The sequence below is a fragment of the Bufo bufo genome, chromosome 4 (assembly GCF_905171765.1).
Source record: "Bufo bufo chromosome 4, aBufBuf1.1, whole genome shotgun sequence".
Lineage (NCBI taxonomy): Eukaryota > Metazoa > Chordata > Amphibia > Anura > Bufonidae > Bufo > Bufo bufo.
The window spans coordinates 168,805,977-168,832,819 of NC_053392.1; the positions used below are offsets into that span (position 1 = coordinate 168,805,977).

The 26,843-nt window shown below is 44.9% G+C and overlaps 1 protein-coding gene across 1 annotated transcript in view; it reads right to left on the reverse strand.

The window, feature by feature from the left end:
- The window catches only part of CLRN1 (clarin 1), a 47,354-nt gene extending 20,858 nt beyond the window's left edge, over positions 1-26,496 (reverse strand). Inside the window, exon 1 of the mRNA XM_040431048.1 lies at positions 26,244-26,496. Within this exon, the coding sequence (XP_040286982.1) occupies positions 26,244-26,496 (253 nt within the window). The remainder of the gene's footprint in view (positions 1-26,243) is intronic.
- Positions 26,497-26,843: the final 347 nt, after the last annotated feature.

Genomic DNA, 26,843 nt, shown 5'->3' on the forward strand with positions numbered 1-26,843 from the left:
GTCGGCTCCAAAACCCAGGGATAAGGCCTGCAAGTATTCTACCTAGAGGTGAGCAATCCACTACTATAGATCACTCTTCCAGTGTGACCAATGTCTAAACTGTATGCAGCCAAGTATATAAGGAAATATCACGTTTATGCAAGACAAAGGATTAGCAAGATAGTCATAACCTGAGGACTTATTAGGCACCTTTGTACTAGGTGTAGGAGATAGCTTGAAGCATCCACACTTCCAGTTCAAATCCTGAGGACAGTCAGGCCAACTGTCAGAACAACATTGGAATAGAAGTTTCAGGATTCAGAAAAGCACCTTTAATCAAGGATTAGGATCAGGAGTTGTTACCAGTGTAAGACTTTCATTATTACCAGCCTAGTCTGAGCAGTAGCTTTCTTATGTATTACAAGAGCCTGTACTTCATTAAGGATTTGCATTTCCCTTTCCCCATATGCATGGGAGATTGTGCTTAATGCCGGATTGTATCAAGAGACTGTTTAATGCCTATGGATGTATTGTAATCAAGAGTCATCATCAGTAAAGTGCCATTTGGAGTTGCATCCTGTTTGCCTCAGACTCAGTTCCTCTATTAACACTATAGTAAATGGTTGTACCTCCATATAAAAGGTACTGGCGTCACGATTACAAGGGACATTGCCACTGGCACATTAATACAGACCACCAAGGGCACCTCAAACCAACATCTGGCCAGTGTCCCTTGCACCAGAGTGTGCCCCAGAGAATCCTTGTGCCGTTCTCCTCTTCACTTATGCGAGTCTGCCCAGGGACGACATAACTGTGAGTAACCAGAACTGTATTTACCTCGGCCCACCTATTGCTCACACCGTGACCTCACACATAATTCCCCTGCAAGGTCTGGCATACCGCATGTATACTGTCTCATTGAGTGGCCGTGAATTAAATATTTATGTTAGGTTTTTTTTTATTTATTTTTTTGGCAGAAGACTACACCTCTGCTGTTAGCCATAATGCCAAACAAAAAATAAACAGTTGCACAAGGCAGAAAGAGGAGGAGGATATTGCAGAAGCAGCAAGCTAAACTACCCGGAAGCCTTGATGGGTTTCTTGTGAAACAGCTGAAAGTACATTAGGATCACAATCACCAGTAGCATCACAAGAGCCTCACGTGCCTATTGACATTCCTTTTGTTACTTTAGAAACAGAAGAGACAGCTTTGTGTGAAGATGCTTCTACTTCTGCTCAGCCAAATATTATGCTAGAGAGAATTGACCTCAAAGTCTTCACCGATATTGGCTATTGGCCTGAAATTGTGGATGAAACTTTGAAAACTGAACTTGTCAAGAGAGGAACAGTGGAACTGCAGAATAAGGATGCATAGTTTCCAAAAGATAGTGATGGCAGGTCATTTTCTAAAGACTGGTTCTACATGAATTTGGAGAATGGCGAGACTATGTTAAGGACATGGTTAGTGTTTTCACCCATAAAATGTGCTGCATATTGCTTTCCTTGTATGCTTTTCCAGAAGGCCAAAGGGAAAAGTTATTTTGGAAAGTCAAATGGATTTAATGCATGGAGAAAACTAAACCCCCAGGTTGCTAGAACATGAGCGCAGTTCTTACCACCTTTGTGCATTTACAATGTGGAAAGAATTTGAAATGCGGCTACAAAAACAAGAGACTATTGATGTTGCTGCCCAGCTTGCACAACAGAGGTCATTTGAAAAGTGGAAGGCAATCCTAGCCAGAATAGTTGACTGTGTGCTGTATCTAGCAAGGCAATCCTTACCCTTACGTGGTCACTCATAAAATCTAAGCACTGATGATAATTGTAGAAACGTCCTAGAAACTTTCAAGTTACCAGCAAAATATGACCCAGTTGCCAATCAGCATCTTCACAAAGTTCAGCAGGCACATGGGTACTCGGTACTCAGCTTGCTTGGTGATCATGTTAGAACAGCCATCTTTCAAAGAATTAGGCCAAGTATTTTGCGATCATGTTTGATAGCACTCCAGATATTTCTCACACTGACCAAATGTCGCAAGTGATTCGATATGTTCACATTGAAGATACTGAAGTCAACGTGGTGGAATCTTTCATTGATTTTATTCAGTTATATGGGAAATCAGCTGATATCATTACAAAACAGATTTGTGACAAGTTACAAGCAGATGGCCTTAAACTGGAGCACTGCTATGGCCAAGGATACGACAACGCAGCAACTATGGCTGGACATACTAGTGGTGTACAGAAACGCATTTTGGATCTCAATCCAAAAGCAGTGTTTGTGCCATGTAACAATCACTCACTCAATCTTGCCGGTGTGCATGCAGTTGGTGTTGGAACAAAGTTTACAACTTTCTTTAGCACTGTAGAAAAATTGTATACTTTCTTCTCAAGCTCCACCCATAGATGGGATGTTCTTAAGCAACATGTACCAATTCACTTAAAGCGATCATGAGACACAAGATGGAGTTCAAAGCATGAAGCTGTATGTGTACTTGCTAAACACACTGAGAAAATAATAGATGCTTTAGAAGTGTTGCGAGATGGGCCAGAAGAAACCTCTGAAACCAAAGGGGATGCAGGAAGTCTATTAGTTTGCATCATGACTTATTATTTTTATTTTTTTTTTCATTTTTGGAGCCCAGTACTAAACGAAATGAACGATGCTCAGATCTACCTGCAGCAAAGAGGACTTGCACTTGATCAATGTGTGCAAAAGCTGAAAGCCCTGGTTCTATTTTGCCAGGAAAAAACGAGACTATAATACAAGAAACAAAAAGAGAACAACTAGAAGCAGTTGATCGGCTTGAGGCAGAAATCACAAAACGTACAACACAGATGAATATGCTTCACCAGTGATTTGCATTCCTGCAAATCCAGACTTTCTGGATATTGAAAAAGATGATTTTATCAATGAACAAATTCAGCACACATGTGCTAAGTACACAGAGTTAAATGCTGCAGCTATGTTCAAAGAAATAAATCGCCTTCAGAAATATTGTCTTGTATAAGGAAGTCAACCCCGATGAGCAGCCTGCTAACTGGACCGCTTTAGACTTGCTTCGGTGGGTGTACAAGTGGAAGACGCAGGAGAGTTTGAATAACTTTGTTGTGGCATTAAGAATCTTTTTAACTATCACTGTTTCAACTGCCAGTTATGAAAGAAGTTTCTCAAAACTGAAATTTATCAAAATATATCTAAGATCTACAATGAGCCAGGAAAGACTGACTAACCTAGCAATGCTTTCAATTGAGCGAGATGTCAAAATAGAGTTCAATACCGTTATTGAAAATTTAGCAAAAATCAAAAGCAGGCGATTTTAAATGGAGGTAAGTGGATTTAGAATTGACTGAACATTAACTTTAATGTTGTCTACTAGATATCAAGTAAGATTTTGTTTTTTGTAGGTTCTGGCCTGCTTCTTGTTTTACTACAAACCAATTCGGCGGCAGATCAGAGTTCATCTGTTATCAGTATGTTGCACAGTAGAGCAGTGCCATGGCAGTAACTGGCAGTAAGAATCGAAGCACAGAAGCTTTCTACGCTGCAGTTGGGGATTGTGCAGAGCTGTGTTCTGGGAACAGATTAAGATGAAACTGGATATCAATGTCCATTATTCAGAGCTTAGCAAAAGATGGTATGTAAAGCCATCGAGAACCCTGTATGTTATGAGATCCTGTAATGTGTCCTAGTTACGAAGCAATGTTATAAAAGATTGTCTCACTTCAACAAATGGTATAAGTGTCAGTATCCATTGTAGCTTTGGGCCTTCTAGGTTCATATCATGGTAACGAGCACAGTGTCTAGTTATGTCCTTCTGTTGTCTCCATTATTCTGTCTGCGTTTGACACAGTGTCCTGCTTTTAGCTTATCCAACACAATTTAAGATCAAGAATAGTTCATGCTAATAAGTCCTGCAACTAATTTCTGGTGAGGTAAATATTACATATTCAAGTGACTGTTCTGAAAAGGATTTTTCACTCCTTTTCACATATTGTTATAGTCAACTGAACAGTGCATTTACCTGCATTGTACTGATTGTGTATTCACTTGTGTAGGACCTGTATCTACCACTACATAGTAACTGTATGGTGGTAATATTGGTCTTATATTGTCATTAAGAACTGGTCATACATGTTAATTATATTTGCAGTATTTGTCTCTAGTATAGTAGCATTGGTAATATTGGTCTTGGTATGCTGTGGGGCGCCGTTCTATAAAAAGGCTCATGCGTGCCCAAAAGTTAGGGGGCGCAATAATAGGTTTTCCCCTGGTGCTGGCAACCCACGCTATGCCACTGCAGTGGAGTCTACATGAACTCCTATTATCATTGCTATGTGGCCTAATTTCATTTGTAAATCAGCTAATTATAGTATATTGTAATGGTAGGGTCCCATAGACAATGAGGTAGGCAGAAAGGTCCCCTAGACATTGAAGAAGACAGAAAAGCCTATTTCTGTAAGGTTTACTGTAAATCAGAAATAAAATAAAAACCTGGCATGCTTCATCAGATGCTACATTACAAATAATATCTTTGTATTAATATTTCATACATAAAATGGAGCCACTGGCCAGTGCACATGGAGCGTTTAGTTGATTAGGTACACTAAAACTATGGTAAATATTCAGAAATAAATAAATCTAAGTAAAGTAAAAAATTATTATAACTTATTATCATCAACATATTACAGTGTAAAGGGCTGTATTTCCAGTTAGGCACTAAAGAGCATGCACCTAGGGCAGCAGCCAGCAGGGGCACGACCACAGAGGGCTTTTTGATTTTTTTTTCTTCTATTTTTTTTGTTGTTGTTTTAAATCTCTACAACAGCAGCATATCTTTTTTGCCTGCAGTGAAGCTGCTCACTGCATCTCTATGGCAGAGGACAAGGAGAGAGTGAAGAGTTTCTCCTCCCTCTCCTCTGCACTGCAGTGATAGCTGTTCGCTGATTGGTGGAGCAGCAGAACTCACTATATACACATCATATATGGTAGATCTTCTTCATATAGTGCACATATAGTAGTATATATTACATATACACTTGTACTATATGCAGGGGATCTACTATATATACATTTTATGCAGATGACCTACTATATACAGTCAGGTCCATAAATATTGGGACATCGACACAATTCTAACATTTTTGCCTCTATACTCCACCACAATGGATTTGAAATGAAACGAACAAAATGTGCTTTAACTGCAGACTGTCAGCTTTAATTTGAGGGTATTTACATCCAAATCAGGTAAACGGTGTAGGAATTACAACAGTTTGCATATGTGCCTCCAACTTGTTAACCCCTTAAGGACACAGCCCTATTTCACCTTAAGGACCAGGCCATTTTTTGCAAATCTGACCAGTGTCACTTTAAGTGCTGATAACTTTAAAACGCTTTGACTTACCCAGGCCGTTCTGAGATTGTTTTTTTTGTCACATATTGTACTTCATGACACTGCTAAAATTGGGTCAAAAAGTTAATTTTTTTTGCATAAAAAAATACCATATTTACCAAAAATTTTGAAAAATTTGCAAATTTCAAAGTTTCAGTTTCTCTACTTCTGTAATACATAGTAATACCCCCAAAAATTGTGATGACTTTACATTCCCCATATGTCTACTTCATGTTTGTAGCATTTTGGGAATGATATTTTATTTTTTGGGGATGTTACAAGGCTTAGAAGTTTAGAAGCAAATCTTGAAATTTTTCAGAAATTTACTAAAAAACAATTTTTAGGGACCACTACAGGTCTGAAGTCACTTTGCGAGGCTTACATAATAGAAACCGCCCAAAAATGACCCCATTCTATAAACTACACCCCTCAAGGTATTCAAAACTGATTTTACAAACTTCATTAACCCTTTAAGTGTTGCACAAGAGTTATTGGCAAATGGGGATGAAATTTGAGAATTTCATTTTTTTGCCTAATTTTCCATTTTAACCCATTTTTTCCACTAGCAAAGCAAGGGTTAACAGCCAAACAAGACTGTATTTTTATTGCCCTGACTCTGCCGTTTACAGAAACACCCCAAATGTGGCCGTAAACTTTGCGGTTTGCGGACCGCAAAAAACAGCACGGTCGTGTGCATGTAGCCTAAAGACGATCCAGGCTAGCTCTTACTGGGAACAGCCAAAGTGCTGGGTGGGTGGCTTCTCCCCACGTTCCAGGCCGGGTCTTTACTGGCCTATGTCAAACCTGTCCAGCAGTCTCAGCTGGTTGTGGATTACTCCTCTCTAACAGTGGAGCGCTGTCAGTCTTTGTGTGTTGAACTGAGAACTTGTGCCGTGCTTAAGGGCTGAGAGATGCCTGCTGGGAAACAGGCCCTAAGGCCTGCTGTGGACCGCGGGTGGAAAAACTGCTAAGCAGGTGAAGGCTTTTTTTCCTGTGGACTTTTTATGGTGTGAACAAACACCAAGACTGCAAACCGTTACTTTTTGTTTTCTCTTATGTGTGAATAAAACCCTGAACTGTTTAAGTTAAAGACTTTGTGGTTGCCTCTGTACTGCGTCCGCTAGCCTGTCTACCAGAGAAAATCCCCACAATTGGTTGAGGATGCGGGCAAACGCAGTGAGGCAGGCCTGAAGGCCAAAAAGTTTTTTTTTTCCCAGGCACAAGTGCATGTCGTCCTATATTAAGCCGGCAAGGTTACGACCCGTGTCCCCTAACAAAATGAAGGCGGTCATGAAAGCCCTCGTGGAGGCTAACTTGCAGCAGCAGGAGGCTATCGAGCAGTAGCAGGTAACCAACCAGGTGCTATCACAACATGTGATGGCATTGCAAGCGGCAGGATCGTCCCAGAACGTCCACGATGCCCGAAAAGCTGTCCGTGTGGCGATCCCTAAGATGACGCCCTCTGAAGTCGAGACCTATCTGGCAGTGTTTGAAAAGGTGGCCGTGAGGGAGAAGTTACCCCGAGACCAGTGGGCTGAGGTCGTTGCTCCTTTCCTGGCATCTGGACCCCAGCAAGTGTTTTCCGATCTCCCCGATGATCAAGTGGCCGACTACCTGACCATAAAAGGTGAGATCCTGGCGAGTCTGGGGGTGAATGTATTCATCCGGGCCCAGGGGGTGCATCAGTGGGAATTTAACCCGGTTGAACCCACCAGACCATAATATTATGACCTGCTACACCGGTTGCAAAAAATGGCTGCAGCCTGACATACTGACTCCCACTGCTATGCTGGACCGTCTGTTGGCGGATGTGTTCTAGAGGGCTTAGCCGTACCCTCTCCAGCACTGAATCAGCCAGGTGTCTCCTGGTAATGCTTTAGAGATGGTCGACCTGGTGGAGCGCTACAAGGCCACCAGAAATCTGCAGGTTTTTTTTTTGGGAGGGGGCCAGTCAAACCCTGGAAATCTCCACCCCAAACCCGGCGGCTGGTGCTAGCCAAACCCGCCCGGGCTGTACCCCCTGCAGACCTAGCCCCGGTGGTCTGCTGGCGGTGTCACAAGCCTGGACACATAAGGGCTGACTGTCCCAATCGGGGTGAACCCATGGATACCAACTATGGCTACCGCCACTCATTGTATGCCAGGAAGCTATGTGCCACAGGAACCTCCGAGACTATAGACAATAGCCACCTGTGCCAGGTGGAAGTGGGGGACACTCTGGTGGTGGCACTGCTGGATTCAGGGAGCCTGGTATCTCTGGTAAGAGCTGCCCTGGTGTGGCACGCCGAGTATACTGGCCGAAAGGTGGGCGTTGTGTGCATTCATGGAGACTTAAAGGACTATCCCACCGCCCTGGTCTCTCTATCAATGGTGGCTGGCAGGTGGACTCATGAGGTGGCCGTCGCCACAAACTTACAGTATGAACTAATAATTGGGAGAGACTTCCCCGGTTTCCCGGCACTATAGCCGGATACGAAAGTTACCGATACCCGTTAGACAGATGTAACCCTAGCAGAGTGGCCTGGCTCAGGGGGGAGACCAGAACCCTGGGAACCTGAGTCCGAGGGGTCAGCAGTATGGGTGACCGCTACTTCGGTGGAAGTGTGATGGTGGGAGACATGGAGGACTTGCCGCCGGGTCTTGAGCTGGCAGACCTCAATGTCTCCGGGGATAATTTTGGTACTGCACAACACCGGGTCCCGAGCATGGGAAAATGTATTAATAATAGATGGGGAATCACAACAATTGGGGGAAGAGTCAGTGTTTCCCTGTTTTGTGGTTCATCAAGATATGTTGTATCAGGTAAACCAGCTGCGAGGTGAATCCATTGAACAGTTGGTGGTGCCCCAGGCTTATCGCAAACTCGTGTTAGAGTTAGCCCACCAGCATGTTCTAGGGGGTCATCTGGGAATGCAGAAAACACAGGACCGGATACTTCAACGGTTTTACTGGCCAAGTGTGTTCAGAGAGGTAGATGAATATTGTAAGTCTTGTCCAACCTGCCAGATAACGAGCCCCAGCCACATTTCCATAGTCCCCTGGTACTCCCATTTGAGCGAATCGCTATGGATCTCATAGGCCCGGTACCGAAGTCCGCTAGAGGGCACCAACACATCTTGGTCATCCTCGACTACGCCACTCGGTACCCGGAGGCGGTGCCACTGCGTCATACATTAGCCAAACTCATAGCTAAGGAGTTAATGGAGATTTTTTCTCGAGTGGGTCTGCCTAAGGAGGTTCTGACTGACCAAGGGACCCCATTTATGTCCAAGGTCATGAGGGAACTCTGTAAGTTGCTCCACATAAAACAGCTACGGATGTCCGAGTATCATCCGCAAACGGATGGCCTGGTAGAGAGGTTTAATCAAACATTAAATTTTTTTTTAAAAAGTGGTGTCTAAGGATGGGAGGGACTGGGACCTTCTTCTGCCCTATCTCATGTTCGCAGTGCGAGAGGTGCCCCAGGCCTCTACTGGGTTCTCGCCCTTTGAACTGCTATATGGCAGACACCCTTCCTGTTGGACGTGGCCAAAGAGGCGTGGGAACAACAACCCACACCGCACAAAAGTGTGGTTGAATACATCACCCAGATGCAAGGACGATAGAAACAGTTTTACCTCTGGTTAGGGAGCATATTGAGGCAGCGCAAAGAGCCCAGAGTAGGGTATATAATCGCCAGGTGCTGGTCCGGAACTTTAACCCGGGTGATCTGGTATTGTTTCTGGTACCAACCGTAGACAGTAAGTTCCTAGCTAGGTGGCAGGGGCCCTACGAGGTACTTGGAGAGGTAGATTTAGAGATTACAAGGTACACCAGCCAGAGAGGCAAAAGCTGGATCAGGTGTACCATGTGAATCTGCTCAAACCATGGAAAGATAGGGAAACCTGTACTGAAGACAGCCCATGACCAGGGTTTCTAGGGGAAGCGGTTTCGGCCCCTCTGTCTGAAGCAAGGGAAGCGGCTGCCACAGTGAAAATTGCTGACAGCCTCTCCTCTAAACAGGCTCAGGAAGCCAGGGAGCTCATTAGTCTGAACAGTGACTTTATCACTGAGCCTCAGGCAAAAGCCATCGCGGAGGAAGTACAGCTAATGCGGCAGCTAGACGTTATTGAGGAGTCCAAAAGTGAATGGCCCTGTCCGATAGTCTAAATACCCAAGCCAGATGTGACATTACGGTTCTGTAACGATATTTCGCAAACTAAACGAAATCTCTAAGTATGCTGCATATCCCATGCCAAGCTTAGGCCAAGCTCTGTATTTTTCTGTTTTGGACCTCACCAAAGGGTACTGGCAGGTACCTTTGACGGAGGTTGCCAAAGAGAAAACTGCCTTCATTACACCAGAAGGGCTATACAAATATAAGGTGTTACCCTTTGTTCTGCATGGCGCCCCTGCCACCTTTAAACGGCTCATGGACGTTGTACTTCGTCCACATCGTCGGTACGCTTCGGCTTACCTGGACGATATGGTCGTTCATAGTACTGACTGGGAAAGTCATCTACCAAAAGTGCAGGCTGTAGTGGACTCCCTTAGGAAGGCTGGACTGACCGCTAACCCAAAAAAGTATGCGATTGGGTAAGGGTACTTTCACACTAGCGTTTTTCTTTTCCGGCATACAGTTCCGTCCTAGGGGCTCTATACCGGAAAAGAACGGATCAGTTTTATCCCCATGCATTCTGAATGGAGAGCAATCCATTCAGGATGTCTTCAGTTCAGTCTTTTTGACTGTTCAGGACGGAGATACCGCAGCATTCTACGGTTTTATCTCCGGCCAAAAAAACTGAACGCTTGCCTGAATGCAGGATCCGGCATTTTTTTCCATAGGAATGTATTAGTGCCGCATTTAAAATAGCGCAATGCCGGATCCGTCCATCCGGTCTGCGCATGCGCAGACCTTTAAAAATGTGAAAAAAAAAGAAAAGAAACTGATCAGTTTGTCCGTATGACAAATGGACAGACGGATCATTCTTCCAATGCATTTGTGAGACAGATCCGCATCCGGATCCGTCTACAAATGCTGTCCGGTTGCATGCAGATTGCCTGATCCAGCAGGCAGTTCCGGCAATGGAGCTGCTTGCCGGATCACTCTGCCGCAACAATGAAAGTACCCTTAGAAGAGAACTTATACCTGGGGTATGTAATTGGGCGCGGAATTATCAAACCTCAGCTAAACAATTCGGAATTGGCCCCAACCTGTCACTACTCGGCAAGTAAAGTCGTTCCTGGGAATGGTGGGATACTATATGAGGTTTGTCCCCCACTTTGCTACAGTCGCCGCACCATTGACAGGCCTTTTGAAAGGACGCAAGTCAGTGACGGTCCACTGGAATGAACAGGCGGAAAAGGCTTTCTCCGCTTTGAAGTCGGCCCTGTGTGGGTCCCCGATTTTGGTGACGCCTGACTTCAAAAGGGAGTTTATAGTGCAGACCGATGCCTCCGAGGTAGGTCTCAGTGCTGTACTGTCTCAGGAGGAGCATCCTATTCTCTTCCTCAGCCGTAAGCTCACCCCAGCCGAGACCTGGTACAGTATAGTGGAGAGAGAGTGCCTGGCCATCAAATGGGCACTTGAGTCTCTCCGCTATTATCTGTTGGGGAGAAAGTTCCGTCTAGTGACCGACCACTCCCCTCTCAAGTGGATGTGCCAGGCCAAAGAGGAATGCTCGGGTCACCAGGTGGTTCTTGTCGTTACAAAACTTAAAATTTTCCGTGGAACATAGGGCAGGCAGGCTACAGGGAACCGCAGATGCCCTGTCCCAGGTACACAGGTGGGTGTTCACCCCCTCAGGGTTGAACAAAGGGGGAGGTATGTAAGAAGGCGCAAGGGGCCGTCATTGACGGAAGGTATGTGTCACCGAGGTTCCTGGGCTTGGTGAGGTAAGAGCCAGTAATTTCAAGGGTCAGCGGCAGCTAGTGCTGATTGACACTGTTTGCTGTTAGTGTGGCTGTAAAGCCGTTCCGGGCCAGCTCTCACTGGGAGTAGCCAAAGTGCTGGGTGGGTGGCTTCTCCCCACGTTCCAGGCAGGCCCTTTACTGGCCTATATCAAACCCGTCCATCAGTCTCAGCTGGGTGTGGATTACTCCTCTCTGACAGTGGAGCGCTGTCAGTCTCTGTGTGTCTGCTCCTCCTGGTGTATTGTCTGTATCTGGTCACTATAATACAGGAGGAGCTGACTCTGGTGTATTGTTTGTATCTGGTCACTATAATACAGGAGGAGCAGACTCTGGCGTATTGTCTGTGTCTGGTCACTATAATACAGGAGGAGCAGACTCTGGTGTATTGTCTGGTCGCTATAATACAGGAGGAGCAGACTCTGGTTTATTGTCTGTGTCTGGTCATTATAATACAGGAGGAGCAGACTCTGGTGTATTGTCTGTATCTGGTCACTATAATACAGGAGGAGCAGAGTCTGGTGTATTGTCTGTATCTGGTCACTATAATACAGGAGGAGCAGAGTCTGGTGTATTGTCTGTATCTGGTCGCTATAATACAGGAGGAGCAGACTCTGGTGTATTGTCTGTATCTGGTCACTATAATACAGGCTTTTCCTTCATGTGAGTCTTCAGGTAGGGGAACCTCTGTTATTTGTGTCCTCTTGATACTGTTGATTAACCCCTTCAGGACCCTGCCATTTTTCAGCTTAATGACCAGGCCATTTTTAGCAAATCTGACGTGTCACTTTATGTGGTGATAACTTTAAAATGCTTTTACTTATCCAGGCCATTCTGAGATTGTTTTCTCGTCACATATTGTATTTCATGACAATTTGAGTCAAAATATTTAATTTTGTTTATAAAACAAATAGCAAATTTACAAAAAATTTAGAAAAATTAGCAAATTTTAATTTCTCTACCTTTAAAATAGATAGTAATACCTCCAAAAATAGTTATTACTTTACATTTCCCATGTCTACTTCATGTTTGGATCATTTTGAAAATTGACATTGTTTGGGACGTTAGAAGGCTTAGAAGTCTAGAAGCAAATCTTAAAATTTTTAAGAAAATTTCCAAAACCCAATTTTTTTAAGGACCAGTTCAGTTATGAAGTCACTTTGTGGGGCTTACATATTAGAAACCACCCATAAATCACCCCATTTTACAAACTACACCCCTCAAGCTATTCAAAACTGATTTTACAAACTTTGTTAACCCTTTAGGTGTCCTACGAGAATTAAAGGAAAATGGAAATTAAATTTCAAAATTTCATTTTTATTTTTTTTAGCAGATTTTAAATTTTAATCTAATTTTTTCTGCAACACATCAAGGGTTAACAGCCAAAGAGAACTCAAAATCTATTACCCTGATTCTGGAGTTTACAGAAACACCCCATATGTGCTCAAAAACTGATGTATGGGCGCACAGCAGGCTTCAGAGTGGAAGGAGCACAATATGGCTTTAAGAGAGCAGAATTAGCTGGAATGGTAATTGGGAGCTATGTCGCATATGAAGACACCCTGAGGTGGCCCTACAGTGGAAACCCCCGAATAGTTACCCCATTTTGGAAACTACACCCCTCAATGAATCTTTCAAGGTGTGTAGTGAGCACTTTGACCTCAAAAGTGTTTCCTAGAATTAGGAAACACTTGGCAGTGAAAATGAAAAATTGCATTTTTTTCACAAAAAAAGTTGCTTTACACCCACATTTTGTACTTGCCCAAAGGGTAACAGGACAAAATTCACCACACATTTTGTTCCCCATTTTCCCCCTTGAATAAAGCAACAACCCAAATGTGCTCAAAAATGTATGAGTGCACAGCAGGGCTCTAGAGCTAAACAGCAAAATATGGATTTTGCTGACCTGAATAAACAGACATGTATTTTAGGTGCCATGTCGCATTTAAAAAATTCCTGAGGTCCCCAGAAATTAAAACCCCCAAGAAGTGACCCCATTTTGGAAAGAGAACCCATATACGAACATTTTAAGTGTGGAAAGGGTACTTTTCAGCAAACAGGTGTCTCACAGAAGGCAGAAACACTTGTTAAAGCACACATTTGTGAAAATGAAAAATTACTAGCAGACCCCAATTTTTCACTTTCACAATGGGTTAAAAGAGAAAATGCACCCTAGTATGTGTTCCCCATTTTCTCCCCATTCAGGAAACGCCCCATATGTGCTTGTAGCCTGCTGTACGGGCGCACAGCAGGCAAACAGCAAAATATGGATTTTCCTGGCAAGCTTAAATTGGCACACATGGATTTTAGCTGCCATGTCACATTAAAAAAATTCCTGAGGTCCCCAGAAATTAAAAACCCCAAGAAGTGACCCCATTTTGGAAAGTGTCCGGGAATCTTTCCCTTCATAAATGCTGAACTTGTGGGTGTACCAGGAGCAACTCTTTATGCCATACCTTGCCTATTTGCTAAGCAGGTACTGGTAGAATCTAATCCTCCCTTTGAAAAGTAATAGAGATTAATCTACACTGACATTTTTATCAGGGTTGTACACCTCAGCAAACTCTGTGTTAATGTGGTCAAGGCCTAACCTTGAACAGGCGGTCAAATGTTGGGTCGTTTTGGGGTGGGCACTAGTGATGAGCGAGCATGCTCGGCTGAATACCTGTTCGGCTCGAGCATCGATATGCTCGGTACATGGGGGTACTCGGCCGAGTACCGCATGTGCTCGAGCGCCATGCTTGAGTCTCCTCCCCGCACGTTTTGCGGCTGCTAAGCAGCTAATAAACGTGCAGGTGAGTACTGCCATCACTGTAATGCCAGTAGCCATGTTGGCATTACAGTGATTGGCTGGCCGGAACGCGTCATCGGGTGCTATATAGCACCCAATGACACGTGCTCGGATCAGTCATAGTCAGGGAGAGCAGAGCGTAGGAAGGGTAAGGCAGTGTAGGGAGCGAAATTCTGTTATTATTTGCAGAAAGCTTTTCAAAGACCCAAAAGTCCTTTTTAAGGACTACTGTGTGTGTGTTTTTGAGCAGCAATATATTTTTACCTGCGCTAAATTGATCAGTCTCAGGGACATCCCTACTGAGGAAGGGACAGATAGTGCAGGGAGAGAAATTTGCTGTTTTTACTACCAAAAACTTTTCAAAGACCCCAAAGTCCTTTTAAGGACTACTGTGCGTGTGTTTGACAGCAGCAAGATATTTTTCTTTAATACCTATTAGTGACATATACTGTACATCATCCGCAGACTGTCCTTTTGTGTAAATTCAAATAATCAGCGCCACATTTATTGTCTAAAGTGTGCGTTTAATACACCTCCCTGTCATATACAGTACGCCATCCGAAAACTTTCTTTAGCGTAAATTTAAATAATCAAGGGTCAGTCCTCATCTACTGTCTCTGTAGTGTGTGCATGTAATACACATCCGTGACATATACAGTACTCCATCCAAAAACTGTTTCTTTAGGGCAAATTCCAATAAACTGGGCCTAATCTAGTGTCCATAGTGTGTGGCTTGCTGTGACATATACAGTACGCCATCCGAAAACAGTTTCTTTAGGGCAAATTCCATTAATCTGGGCCTAATCTAGTGTCCATATTCTGTGGGTTTCTGTGACATATACTGTCCTGCATCAGAAAACTGTGTCTTTAGCAGACTGTAAACCAATCTGCGCCACATCTAGTGACAAAACCATTAAAATTAAGAAGGCGAGTACTAAGGGACGGGAAAGTGGGCGTGATGCTGATGGTGCACGCAGAGGCCGTGGGCCTGGGCGCAATGAAACTGTGCCTGCTGCCAGTGCACCAGAAAAAAAATTAATCTACCGTACCCAGCTTCATGTCCAACTTAGCTGGGCAGCGCAGGACAACACTGTCCAAGTCGGACCAGTGCGAACAGTTGGTCGGCTGGATTGCTGAAGATAATGCTTCCAGTCGGTTAAGTACCACCCTCTCTTCCACCAAGTCCAGTCTCTGTAGCCAAGAGTCTGGTCAACCGAATCCTCACTCTGATCATCCTTCCTCTCACCATGGAGAGTCTTGCCAAACGAGTGATCCCACACTCGGATATTCAGAGGAGCTTTTTCCAGCGCCACTATTACATTTGGCCCTCGCGCCCAGCATGCTTGAAGAGGGACCTGAGATATTGTGCCCTGATTCCCAACCTCTTGAACCTTCACAATCTTAAGAAGATGACGGTGGTGAACGGCAAACATTCAATCACGAGGTGGATAATGATGAGACACAGTTGTCAACATGGGAAGCTGACCCAACATGGGAAGCTGAAAAGCCGAGCGAGGACAGCAGTACAGAGGGAGAGGGATCCACAGCACCGCAACAGGCTGGAAGAGGCAGTGGGGTTGCAAAAGGGAGAAGTCGGCCCACACCAAACAGGCCCGCAACCGTTAAACCGAGCACCCCCATGCGTAAATCTACCTTGCCAAGGGGTAGGTGTTCGCTGTATGGCGCTTTTTTGAGGAAAGTGCAGACGACAAAAGAGTGGTAGTTTGCAACCTGTGCCGAACCAAAATGAGCCGGGGCGTGAACACTAGCAACCTCACCACCACCAGCAAGATCCTCACATGGCATCCAAGCCCCCTAAAAAGTGGGCCGAACGTCTGGGTCCACAATCTGGGTCTGCGGGTCACACCACTGCCTCCTCTTCCCCTGTGTTACGCACTGCTGGCCAATCCCCTGTCAAAGGGTCAAGCCCGGAAGCCCCTCGCCCTGCACCTGGACCTTTGCATGAACCATCAGCAACAACATTCACTTCCCTGTCCCAGCGCAGCGTCCAAATGTCCATAACACTGTCATTTGAACGCAAGCGCAAATACCCACCCACAGGCCATAGCACTAAATGCGCAACTTCCGAAATTACTGGCCCTTGAAATATTGCTATTTAGGCTTGTGGACACTGAGGCCTTCCGCAGCCTGATGTCGGCGGCCGTCCCTCGGTACACAGTCCCCAGCCGCCACTATTTTTCACGGTGTGCCGTGCCCGCCTTACACCAGCGTGTGTCCCAGAACATCACCAGTGCCCTGACCAACGCAGTTACTGGGAAGGTCCACTTAACCACGGACACATGTACAAGTGCTACCCACTCCCAGGATTGTGGGCCCTACATCCATCAGGGTCTCCGCCAGCAGCTATGTTACTGGCTCCAACCCCCACTTCTCCTCCTCCTCCACTTCCACCTCCAGAAGCAATCAGCCATCAGTCGCTAGCTGGAAGCAGTGTAGCACTGCTGTGGGTAAACGTTAACAGGCCGTGCTGAAGTTGATCTGTTTAGGGGACAAACAGCACACCACCGCAGAGCTGTGGCAGGGTACAAGGGACCAGACCGAGCTGTGGCTCTCGCCACTCAACCTACAACCAGGCATGGTTGTGTCTGACAATGGCCGTAACTTGGTGGTGGTTTTGGAGCTCGGCAACCTGACACACATCCCATGCCTAGCCCACGTCTTAAACTTAGTGGTTCAGCGGTTTATCAAAACCTACCCCAATTTGCCAGAGCTACTAGTGAAGGCGCGCTGCGTGTGTGCCCATTTCCGCAAGTCGTCCACAGCTTCAGCCGGTCTGTCAACGCTGCAGCAGCGCTTGTGGCTTCTAGCTCGCCAACTGTTGTGCAACGTGAGCATGTGCTGGAACTCTACGTTCTAAATGTTGGCCAGGCTTTGTGAGCAGCAGAGGGAAGTTGTGGATTACCATCTGCAACATGGTCATCGCCCAACTGCCACTATTCACAAGCGAGGAGTGGGCATTGATGTCAGACCTCTGTGAGGTTTTAAAAAACTTTGATGAATCCACACAGAAGGTTAGTGGCGATAACGCTATTATCAGCGTAACCATCCCACTGCTGTCTACTCAAACGATCGCTGCTCACAATTACGGACGACGCTCTGAATGTGGCAGACCAGGAAATGGGGGAGGACATTACACAGAGTGATAGCCAGACCACCCACAGTTTGTCTTCTCAGCGCGAATTGGACCATGAGGAGGAGGAGCTGGAGACAGTTGCCTCTGCTACAGAGGGTAGTACCCATGGAATTTTAATTCCATCTGTTCAGCGTGGATGGGCAGAAGAGGAGGAGGAGGATGGGGAAATAGAGAGTCATCCTGATGTCGACATTGACGTCTTGCCTGTTGGTACTCTGGCACACATGGCTGACTTCATGTTAGGCTGCCTTTCCAGGGACCCTCGCGTTATACGCATTTTAGATAACACGGATTACGAGTGTTCACCCTTCTCAACCCCCGCTACAAAGAGATTTTCTGATCTCTTATTCCTGTGGTGGAGAGGACGAGTAAAACGGTGCAATACCAGAAGGTATTTGAGAGATTGCTCCAAAAGTTTCCATCTCACAACACGGCCGGCAGAGTCCGTACTTCCTTAGGCAACCGAGGAAGGGAGACAAAGGGAACACACAGCAGTTCCAACAAAGGCAGGGCAACACTCTCCAAGGCATAGGACACTTTCACGACACTCCACCAGCAACCACAACCTGAAGCGCGGCGTAGTTGTACAAGGAGGGAAAAGTTTTGGAAGATGGTGAAGGAATAAATAGCAGACCGTGTCAGCGTCCTAAATGATCCCTCAGTGCCTTAGAACTACTGGGTGTCCAAGCTGGAGAGGTGCGCTCTATGCCTTGGAGGTGCTGGCCTGCTCTACCGCCAGCGTTTTGTCTGAGCGTGTATTTAGTGCTGCTGGTGGCATTATAACAGATAAGCGTATCCGCTTGTCCACTGGCAATGCTGACAGGTTGACTCAGATAAAAATGAACAAGGCCTGGATTGCCCCTGACTTCTCAACACCACCAGAGGAGAGCTGAGCTGATGATGAACATAAAGGCAATTTCAATCTATCATTTATAATGTACCCAATCTACTGTAGTGTATTCCCATGCACCTTTTCCACCACAAAAAAAGAGTATATGGTTGAATGTTTTCTCCTCATCCAGATTGTATATATTCCCTCCACTTTAATTTTTTATAGGGTCAGCTGAACAGCATGCACTTGCATATAATGTTTTACAGCATCTGCTCACCTCCAGGCACTAGCATATAATGTTTTAGAGCGTCAGCTCACCAGCAGGCCCTCGCCCCTAATGTTTTAGAGGGTCAGCTCAGCAGCAGGCCCTCGCATATAATGTTTTACAGGGTGAGCTCACCAGCAGGCCCTCGCTCCTAATGTTTTACAGGGTCAGCTCACCTGCAGGCCCTCGCATATAATGTTTTACAGGGCCATCTCAACTGCACGCTCTCGCATATAATGTTTTACAGGGTGAGCTCACCAGCAGGCCCTCGCTCCTAATGTTTTACTGGGCCAGCTCAACTGCAGGCCCTCGCATATAATGTTTTACAGGGCCAGTTCAACTGCAGGCCCTCGCATATAATGTTTTACAGGGTCAGCTCAACTGCAGGCCCTCACATATAATGTTTTACAGGGTCAGCTCCCCTTCTGATGACGACAGCAAAGTCTTGCCTGTTGGTACTCTGGCACACATGGCTGACTTCATGTTAGGCTGCCTTTCCCCCGACCCGCGCGTTATATGCATTTTAGACAACACGGATTACTGGTTGTTCACCCTTCTCGACCCCCGCTACAAAGAGAACTTCTCATCTCTAATTCCTCTGGAGGAGAGGACAAGAAAAACGGTGCTATACCAGAAGGTCCTTGTTGAAAAATTGCTCCAAAGTTGATAGAGCAGACATCCAAATGGATTGTCACCATCACGGGGACGTGTGGTCACCTGGAAGTTATCTAGAGTCAACAAAGCGTCAGCAGGCCCTCACCTACAAGTCCAGTCTCAGAAGCCAAGAGTCTGGTCAACACAATCCTCACCATGATGGCACACTGGGTGAACGTTGTGAAGGCCGGGAGCAAGTTGGCTGCTGGCACCAGACTTTCCCTCCAATAGAACCTTGTTAACGGAAAGTGTACTCATTCCAATAACAGGGCCGCTTAGGAGTGCTGTATTGTTATTTATTATCACTACCTCCCTGAGTCGGGAGTGGGTAATTTCCGCACGCCTGCTGCCTTCCTTGGATGCTTCAGCTTTAATAACTTGTCCCACCCTCTCTGGGTGGTTCACAATTAGGGGAAAAAAGGGGCAAGGCAACAACAGGCAATCCGATTTTAGCCATTGACCTCCCTTGGATTTGGTATCCCTTTCTCAAGCTCCCTCTCCGGCATCGAACCCTGATTCCCCGTTACCCGTTATCACCATGGTAGGCTCAGAAAAGAACATCAAAAGTTGATAGGGCAGACATCCAAATGGATCGTCCCCGTCACGTGCAATCGCCCAGAGGTTATCTAGAGTCACCAATGTGGCAGCAGGCCCTCGCCCCTAAGGTTTTAGATGGTAAGATCAGTAGGCCCTTGCTTCAAATGTTTTTGAGGGTCACCAGCAGGCCATCAATCATAATTTTTCAAGGGTGTGTATGATGCCCTCCTTTATGTGATATACAGGCTGTTTCGTAGTGCCTCTTGCTTGTAATTTTTTGCAGCACTTGCACTTTATATACAAATTAATATACAGAAAAGAATGTTTCCTAACAATTTTTGTGCATATTTTTGTCAGTCTGTAAAAGTGGCGTACAACTCGGACAATATGGTTCCCAGCAGCGACCTGGGAGCCAAAGATGCATCCAGACATCATCCCCATGCTGTTCCCGATCCATTTCGGTGGTGTTTCTATTCACTTTCTGACTTTTTCCAATGGACCAGACACCCTCCCCTCTTCAGAGCAGTGGGTGCCTGGTTGTCTCCCATTGACTTCCATTATACTCGGGTGCTCGGCCGAGAACACGAATATAGCAATATGTTTGGGCCGTACACCCGAATACTTTGGCTCAATCTTCACTAGTGGGCACTGTGCATTGTTGTTGTAGTGTAGGAATTTCCAAATTGACTCAAATCGCTTCCGGGTCATGGTCTTACTGTAAATTGGAGTCTGGTAGAAAATGTCTGAACTCCAATATTGTCTAACGTTTCCCTTCTTTACAACGCCCATATGCAGCACAAGTCCCCAAAACTTCATCTCTGCTGCACTTACTGGGGTCCAACCTAGGGGTCTAGCGTATGCCAATGTAGGATTCTGAGAAATGAATTGTTGGGCGTATAAAATGGTTTGGGCCAAAAAATCTAGTTCAATGAAGCCTGCACCGTTTATCTGTATTCCGGAGCAGCCCTCAAAATCCGGACAGGGATAGAGGGTGGTTTAGGGATCTAGAACAGCTGCAAATGAAAAAATAAATAAATCAGTGTAGCAATTCCAGATGTTCTTCTTCTTTTTCTCTTTCTTCTTTCAGCAGGAAAAGCTTAAATTGAGGTGGTGGTGCACCACAAGTACCAGCATGCTAACAAGCAGCATAGAGAAGCACAGAACCTCTCTGCATGCAGTCAACAGCTAGAATGGGTGCCTGCAGAGAGGTTCTGCCCTTTCCTGTGCTACTATAGCACTGCCATTGGCTGGAGTGTTCCAGCCAATTGCAGCGCTGGCAGGGGACACTAAACACTAGAGTCCCCTGTCTGACCTCGGAGGAGACCGGTGCTGACCCCACCCCCTGCCCCGCAGCTTCCTACTGCTTCTGGCGCTGCGATGTGCCGGTCTTCATTGATCAGCCAATCTTAGCGCTTGGAGCTGCAGGGGGGGCGAAAAGACACCATACTGCCCTTACCCGGCATGGATGCCTGCCCGTAAGAGCAGCCAGAGCTTTTAGTAGTTTCCTGCCGCTGTCTGGTGCTGGAAGGGTTAACTCCATGACTGGGTGTGGTCACTTGGGTTTCATTACCTGTGGCTTCCTGGCTGGAGTCATTGGTACTCCAGCCATCGTTGGTGCTGGAGCTCTGCTCCAGTCCAGGGTGTTCTGTCTGCCTAGTCCTTGAGGGCCACCTTGTAGGACATCGATGTCATCCCGAGTTCTCCAGCTATGTCATCCCTCCCTTACATGTGGTGTATGTTTGGTGTGGGGTTAGGTATGTGGTGTGTTGTTATGTCTAGCTTTGTTCCATGCTTGGTGTGTTTAGTGTTGTCATCCAGCATGTATGCTAGACATTTACTTGTCTACCTCCGTGAGGGGGCTGGTTTCCCGGAGGGGTGAACCATAAGTCTGTATGCAGTGCTGCCTGGGGCTGCCGTGCACCTTGCTGTATGGGGCCCAGGCAGTATCAGGTGTGCTAGATACCTGTGTGGTGTTGTTTGTACAGAGTCTTGTTTGGTGTGTGGGCTCCTGTACGTATGCACGGGTTCCAGTCATGGTGGCAGCGGCAGGTAAGCGTGTTGTCTGGTGTTCTTACCTGCCGACTCTGTTGCTGTATTCAGTCTTCCACTTTTCCCTGCAGCTAGGCCATTTGAGACTCCTGTTCCTCTGTGTCTGGGAAGAACAGGTTGTCTCTCCCCTGCTCCTATGTGAGGGATTCTCAGGGCGACTCAGGGCCAAAGGTGTCCAGGGTATGAGCCGTCCTACTATCAAGGTCCGCTCTTACGGTTAGGAGTTAGGGCGAGGATTAGGGTCGCAATGATCCTGGCGTAGCTGCTTCCCCGTTATACCTGACATTGTACGGTGGGGATTTCCCCCACTCCCCACTGTGACAGCATGGCTCTGGCAGCATGAAGTCTAAATGCAGCTCTGACAGTGTTAGATAATAATCTCACTATCCTATTACAGCACGCCAGGCTCTCAGTATATAGTTACCTAGCGTTGCATAACTTCTGGAATTTGCTGATACTTAATAAGTAATACGTAAAGGCAAATGGCACAAAGCTTATATATCTTCCACAGAAATATATTATATATATATATATATATATATATATATATATGTATACAGTAGAAACTACAGACAATATGAGGAAATAACTGATCTCAGGGGTTAGGACAGATAATTGCTCTCAGCAAATTGTCAATGACCAATTTAGCAGCAGTATTCAATACCTATTTCAATCAATACTGCTCGGCAGGTAATTGCTTTTACTGTTCTACTTCTCTACTTAGAAAACAGTCTATTCTGAGGAGGGGATTTATTGAACTACTTAAGACAGCTTTCTGCCAGCAAAAACTCACACATTTTGTGCCATAAAGACAGAGATAAGGGGGTAATTTTTTTAAGATTGGCGTTTTAGACAGCAGTCTTAATAACCCCTATATCTGGCAGTGGATCCGCTGAAGTTATGAAGAGGTGCAGGCCTCTACATAACTTTGGCGCATCCAGCTCCAGTTCTAAATGGAAGACAGCCTCCTTGTTTTACATTTAGACCATTTTCTATGCCTAAACCAGGTGTAGAAAATTATGAATGAGACGGGCCTACCAGCCTGTCCCCTTCCCCACCCACGCCATGCCCACTCTTTTAGACCTGGCGACAGTGGGAAAAAAAGTTGCATATTTCGGTACAAATAACCTTTGCGCCGCAATCTGCGCCAGAAATACACCTATTATAGGCGTATTTCTGTATAATAAAGAACATATAAAACATTAGCCTTAAATCAGCCTCATATGTGCCTTGATTGGGATTCAGTTATGGTCCGCATCCGAGCCGCAGTTCTTGCGGATCGGATCCGGACCCATTCCCTTCCATGTGCTGTCCGCATCCGTTGCTTCGTTCCGAGGCCCCGCAAAAAAAATATAGCATGTCCTATTCTTGTCCGTTTTGCGGACAAGAATAGGCATTTCTACAATGGGCCGCCCGTTTCGCAAATTGCGGAAAGCACACGGGCGGCCTCAGTTTTTTGGGGGATCCGCGGTTTGCGGACTGCATAAAACGGCACGGTCGTGTGCATGAGGCCTTACACTTAGAGCAGCACGTGGGAGGCAAATAAAAAAAAAAAAAGACTTTCTATTATAGTGTACCTATAGTAAATCAGGCAAGGTATGAAGTGTAAATGTATCTATACGCATTTGCTTGTTCATTTCACTTCACTTTTGAAGTACAGTTTAGGGCTCATGCACACGAACGTATTTTCTTTCCGTGTCTGTTCTGTTTTTTTTTTGGACCTTATGCGGAACCATTCATTCCAGTGGGTCCGCAAAAAAAATGGAAGTTACTCTGTGTGCATTCTGTTTCCGTATGTCCGTATTTCCATTCTGCAAAAAAATAGAACATGTCCTATTATTATCCGCATAACGGACAAGGATAGGACTGTTCTATTAGGGGCCAGCTGTTCCGTTCCGCAAAATACGGAATGCACACGGACGTCATCCGTATTTTTTGCAGACTGCAAAATACATATGGTCGTGTGCATGAGCCCTTAGAAAGTGAAATCTTAGTTTTTTTGTTTTTTTTTACGCAAACCGTGACACTAGTTGACCCTGGAGTTATGTTGTTTGTCTCTCAGAAGCATTTTTTTTTAAACGCATTGTGATCTGTTTGTGGTGTCGTGTTTTTGTTCCATAGACATCCATTGATTTTCTTATCCTGCATGAAAAAACACGTGTGTTGCGGTTTTTAATGGCTTATAGGCAAACATTTTTTTTAAATTTTAGTTTTTTTTTACTAATGCATTTTTTTCTTACTGCTCTACAGAAGTGACAATACAGGAGGAACACCCTTTCCTATACGAAAGTGCAAGACATAAAAAAAGAAGGCCATTAAAAAAATTCAGCTGTGATCAAACACTATTTGGCCAAAAACTGAAAAAAAAACCAAAAAAAAAAAAACACTGCATACGCGAGACTTTTTGAATATATATTTGAGTACCAGAGTTGCCATATCTGGCGTAGCATAAGGATAGGTCTACACGACGACATTTGTCGCACCAATGTCGCGCGACAATTTTTATAATGGTAGTCTATGGTGTCGCACTGCATCATGCGACATCCTGCGACTGCAATGCGAGATGGATTTTTCTGCGACTGTCGTGTCGCAGTAGCAGCATGTTGCATGTTGCAGTGCGACACCATAGACTGCCATTATAAAAATTGGCGCGTGACATTGGTGCAACAAAATGTCGCGCGACAAATGTCGTTGTGTAGTCCTAGCCTAAATGCCGGCTTTCCGATGGTTACAGTAACTCCGTTAGTTTGCTCCTCTGCCAAAAAAAGACTACTCGAGGTACTGTGCTATTTTTCCAGCAGAAAGCCGGCATTTATGCTGGAAAACCACAGGTTCCCCTCCAGGTCCCAATTCACTATAATGGCTGGCTATGCTGGATACGGTAACTCCGGTAGTCTGCGTCTCTGCTGGAACAGACTACCAGAGTTACTGATCGCAGACATGAGCCTACCCCAAGGAATTATTTCATCGTAATGTACTGTGCAATTTATACAGGAAAATCCCATGACACAAACACCCATAGACTTTAATATTCAAATGTATGACAAAAAATCCTTTCTTTTGAAATATTTTTGCCAATTAGACATTGGAATCCCACAGCCTGGACTGGACTGAAAATACAAATGAATACTTTTGAATACCAATGCATTGGGGATTATTGAGAATCCAGTGGAACTGTATAAGCATACTGTGGTGTGTGGGTGTATATTCAGCTTGCCAGCTGTAATTACAGAACACAATATGTACCTAGTTTTAGATTTATATAGAAAATATGCCATTTTTTGCAAAGAGTACCCTGCTTCTTATTGCGTTGCTTTATGTGATATACGTCAAGGATTGTAGCTGGTTTTTGGGAACAATTAGTCAAATATATAGTAAACAAACATATACACATTTGTCACATTTCAGTGAATTTGTCCCATAAATCTTCTCCAGACAACTCAAATATTATATTTGAGAAAGCATTAGAAAAAATAGAATACCGGTAGTACTCAGAAACTGTGTCAGCTATAGAAGCATATTTTACTTTACATATATAACTGTGACAATTTATAATATAATGGACAGAGCCCTAAACTTATTGATTGTTCCTCATGGGATGTGCGAATTGCAGTCAGAAGGCGACTCTCATGATTATGGAGGAAAAGTCTTCAGTGACCTTGTGTCTATCCCAAATATTTCACCTGTCTTCTAAAATTTGCAACATTCACACATTTAGGCTACATTCACACGTCAGTATTTTTCTAAATCCCGATTTTCGGTCCGTTTTTTGCGGATCCGTCGTTCCTGAAAATGTTTCCGTATGTCATCCGTTTTCTGCGGATCCGCAAAAAACGGAAACATGTATAAATTTCAATAAGCAAATAAAGTTGTTTGGATTTCTTTGAAAAAAAATTGAAAAAAAAAAGTGAATAAAAGTTTATAAAATAAAAATTTTATTTCCAGGAGCGGAATCCGCATAAAACGGATGACATACGTAATGACATACGAATGTCTTCCGTTTTTTGCGGATCCATTGACTTTGTATTGTACCAGGATCCGATTTTTGCGGAAAAGAATAGGACAAGTTTTATATTTTTTCGGACATGCGGAACGGAACAACGGAAACGGACAGCACACATTGTGCTGTCCGATTTTTTCCAGGACCCATTGAAAATGAATGGGTACAGAACTGGTCCAGATCTGTTCCGCATAAAACGGAACAGATCAGGAAAGAAAAAACGGACGTGTGAATGGACCCTTACATGATTTTTTCCTTTAAGGAACAAGTGAAGTCACATTGCGACTACATTTTTACCATGATTTATGCGCCACGTTTAGCCATCGTGTAGTCCGAGCCTAAACGAAAGCCCAATACTTAGAATAAAGTATATAGGTTCAAGAAATGACCCAACTGTCCAGGCCTCATCACACCCAGCCACATAAACAGAAACTCACACACAGACACATACGTAGATGTATATTTCCTAGTAGACTTATTGGTGCAATGTTCAGATTTGGGGACATTTATGGAGAGTGATACATATAACCCTATAGCCATAGACAAAAACTAGATTTCCATTTGGGAGATGAATTATAACAGAGTGCCATGCTCATTTTCTCAGCTATATTAAGGTTTTGCATGTAAAACTGCACAGTGCTTATTTCGTCCAATAATATCAAATAAGACACAAAGACACAACACCAAGGGTGCTACTTACATGAAAATGTAGTAGGTCTCCCACCAAGTCCACACTGCTTCACCCGCTGTCCATAGAACAGGCCGTACTCGATCTCCCCAGTAAACATGTGCAGTTCATCTCCTGTAGCATTAACTAAGAGGGCTCCTGTCTTACACAATACTGTTCCTTTTACCCATAGCTGAATGCCTAATGCAGCTGCAATTGCCAGGGCACAGGCGAAGCTTAGTGTGCCAGCCAGACAGAAGAGAACTTTCTTCGGCAGTTTAGGCATGACTGCACCAAAAGTCTGCAGCTATCTTAAATCCAATTATCAGTGGAGTGCATAGAGGAGACTTGAATTTACCCAAGATATAGGCAAGCCATAGGAGCTCCTAATATGAGCCGGCATAAAGAACAAAGTGCTATTCCTTATTTCTTCCCTTTGACTTGATGACTCGGGCAGCAGATGGCACCTTTGTGTAACCTGATAGATGCTTCTTCTCTAAGTAAATGCCTTCTGCCTCACTGGTGGAGATGAAATTCCAGAAACGGGCAACATTCCCATTTTAATTCACTGTCTATTGGAAAATGCACAGCTCATCCTGTAATGTCCCGGGAGACCCATACACACTCATCTCA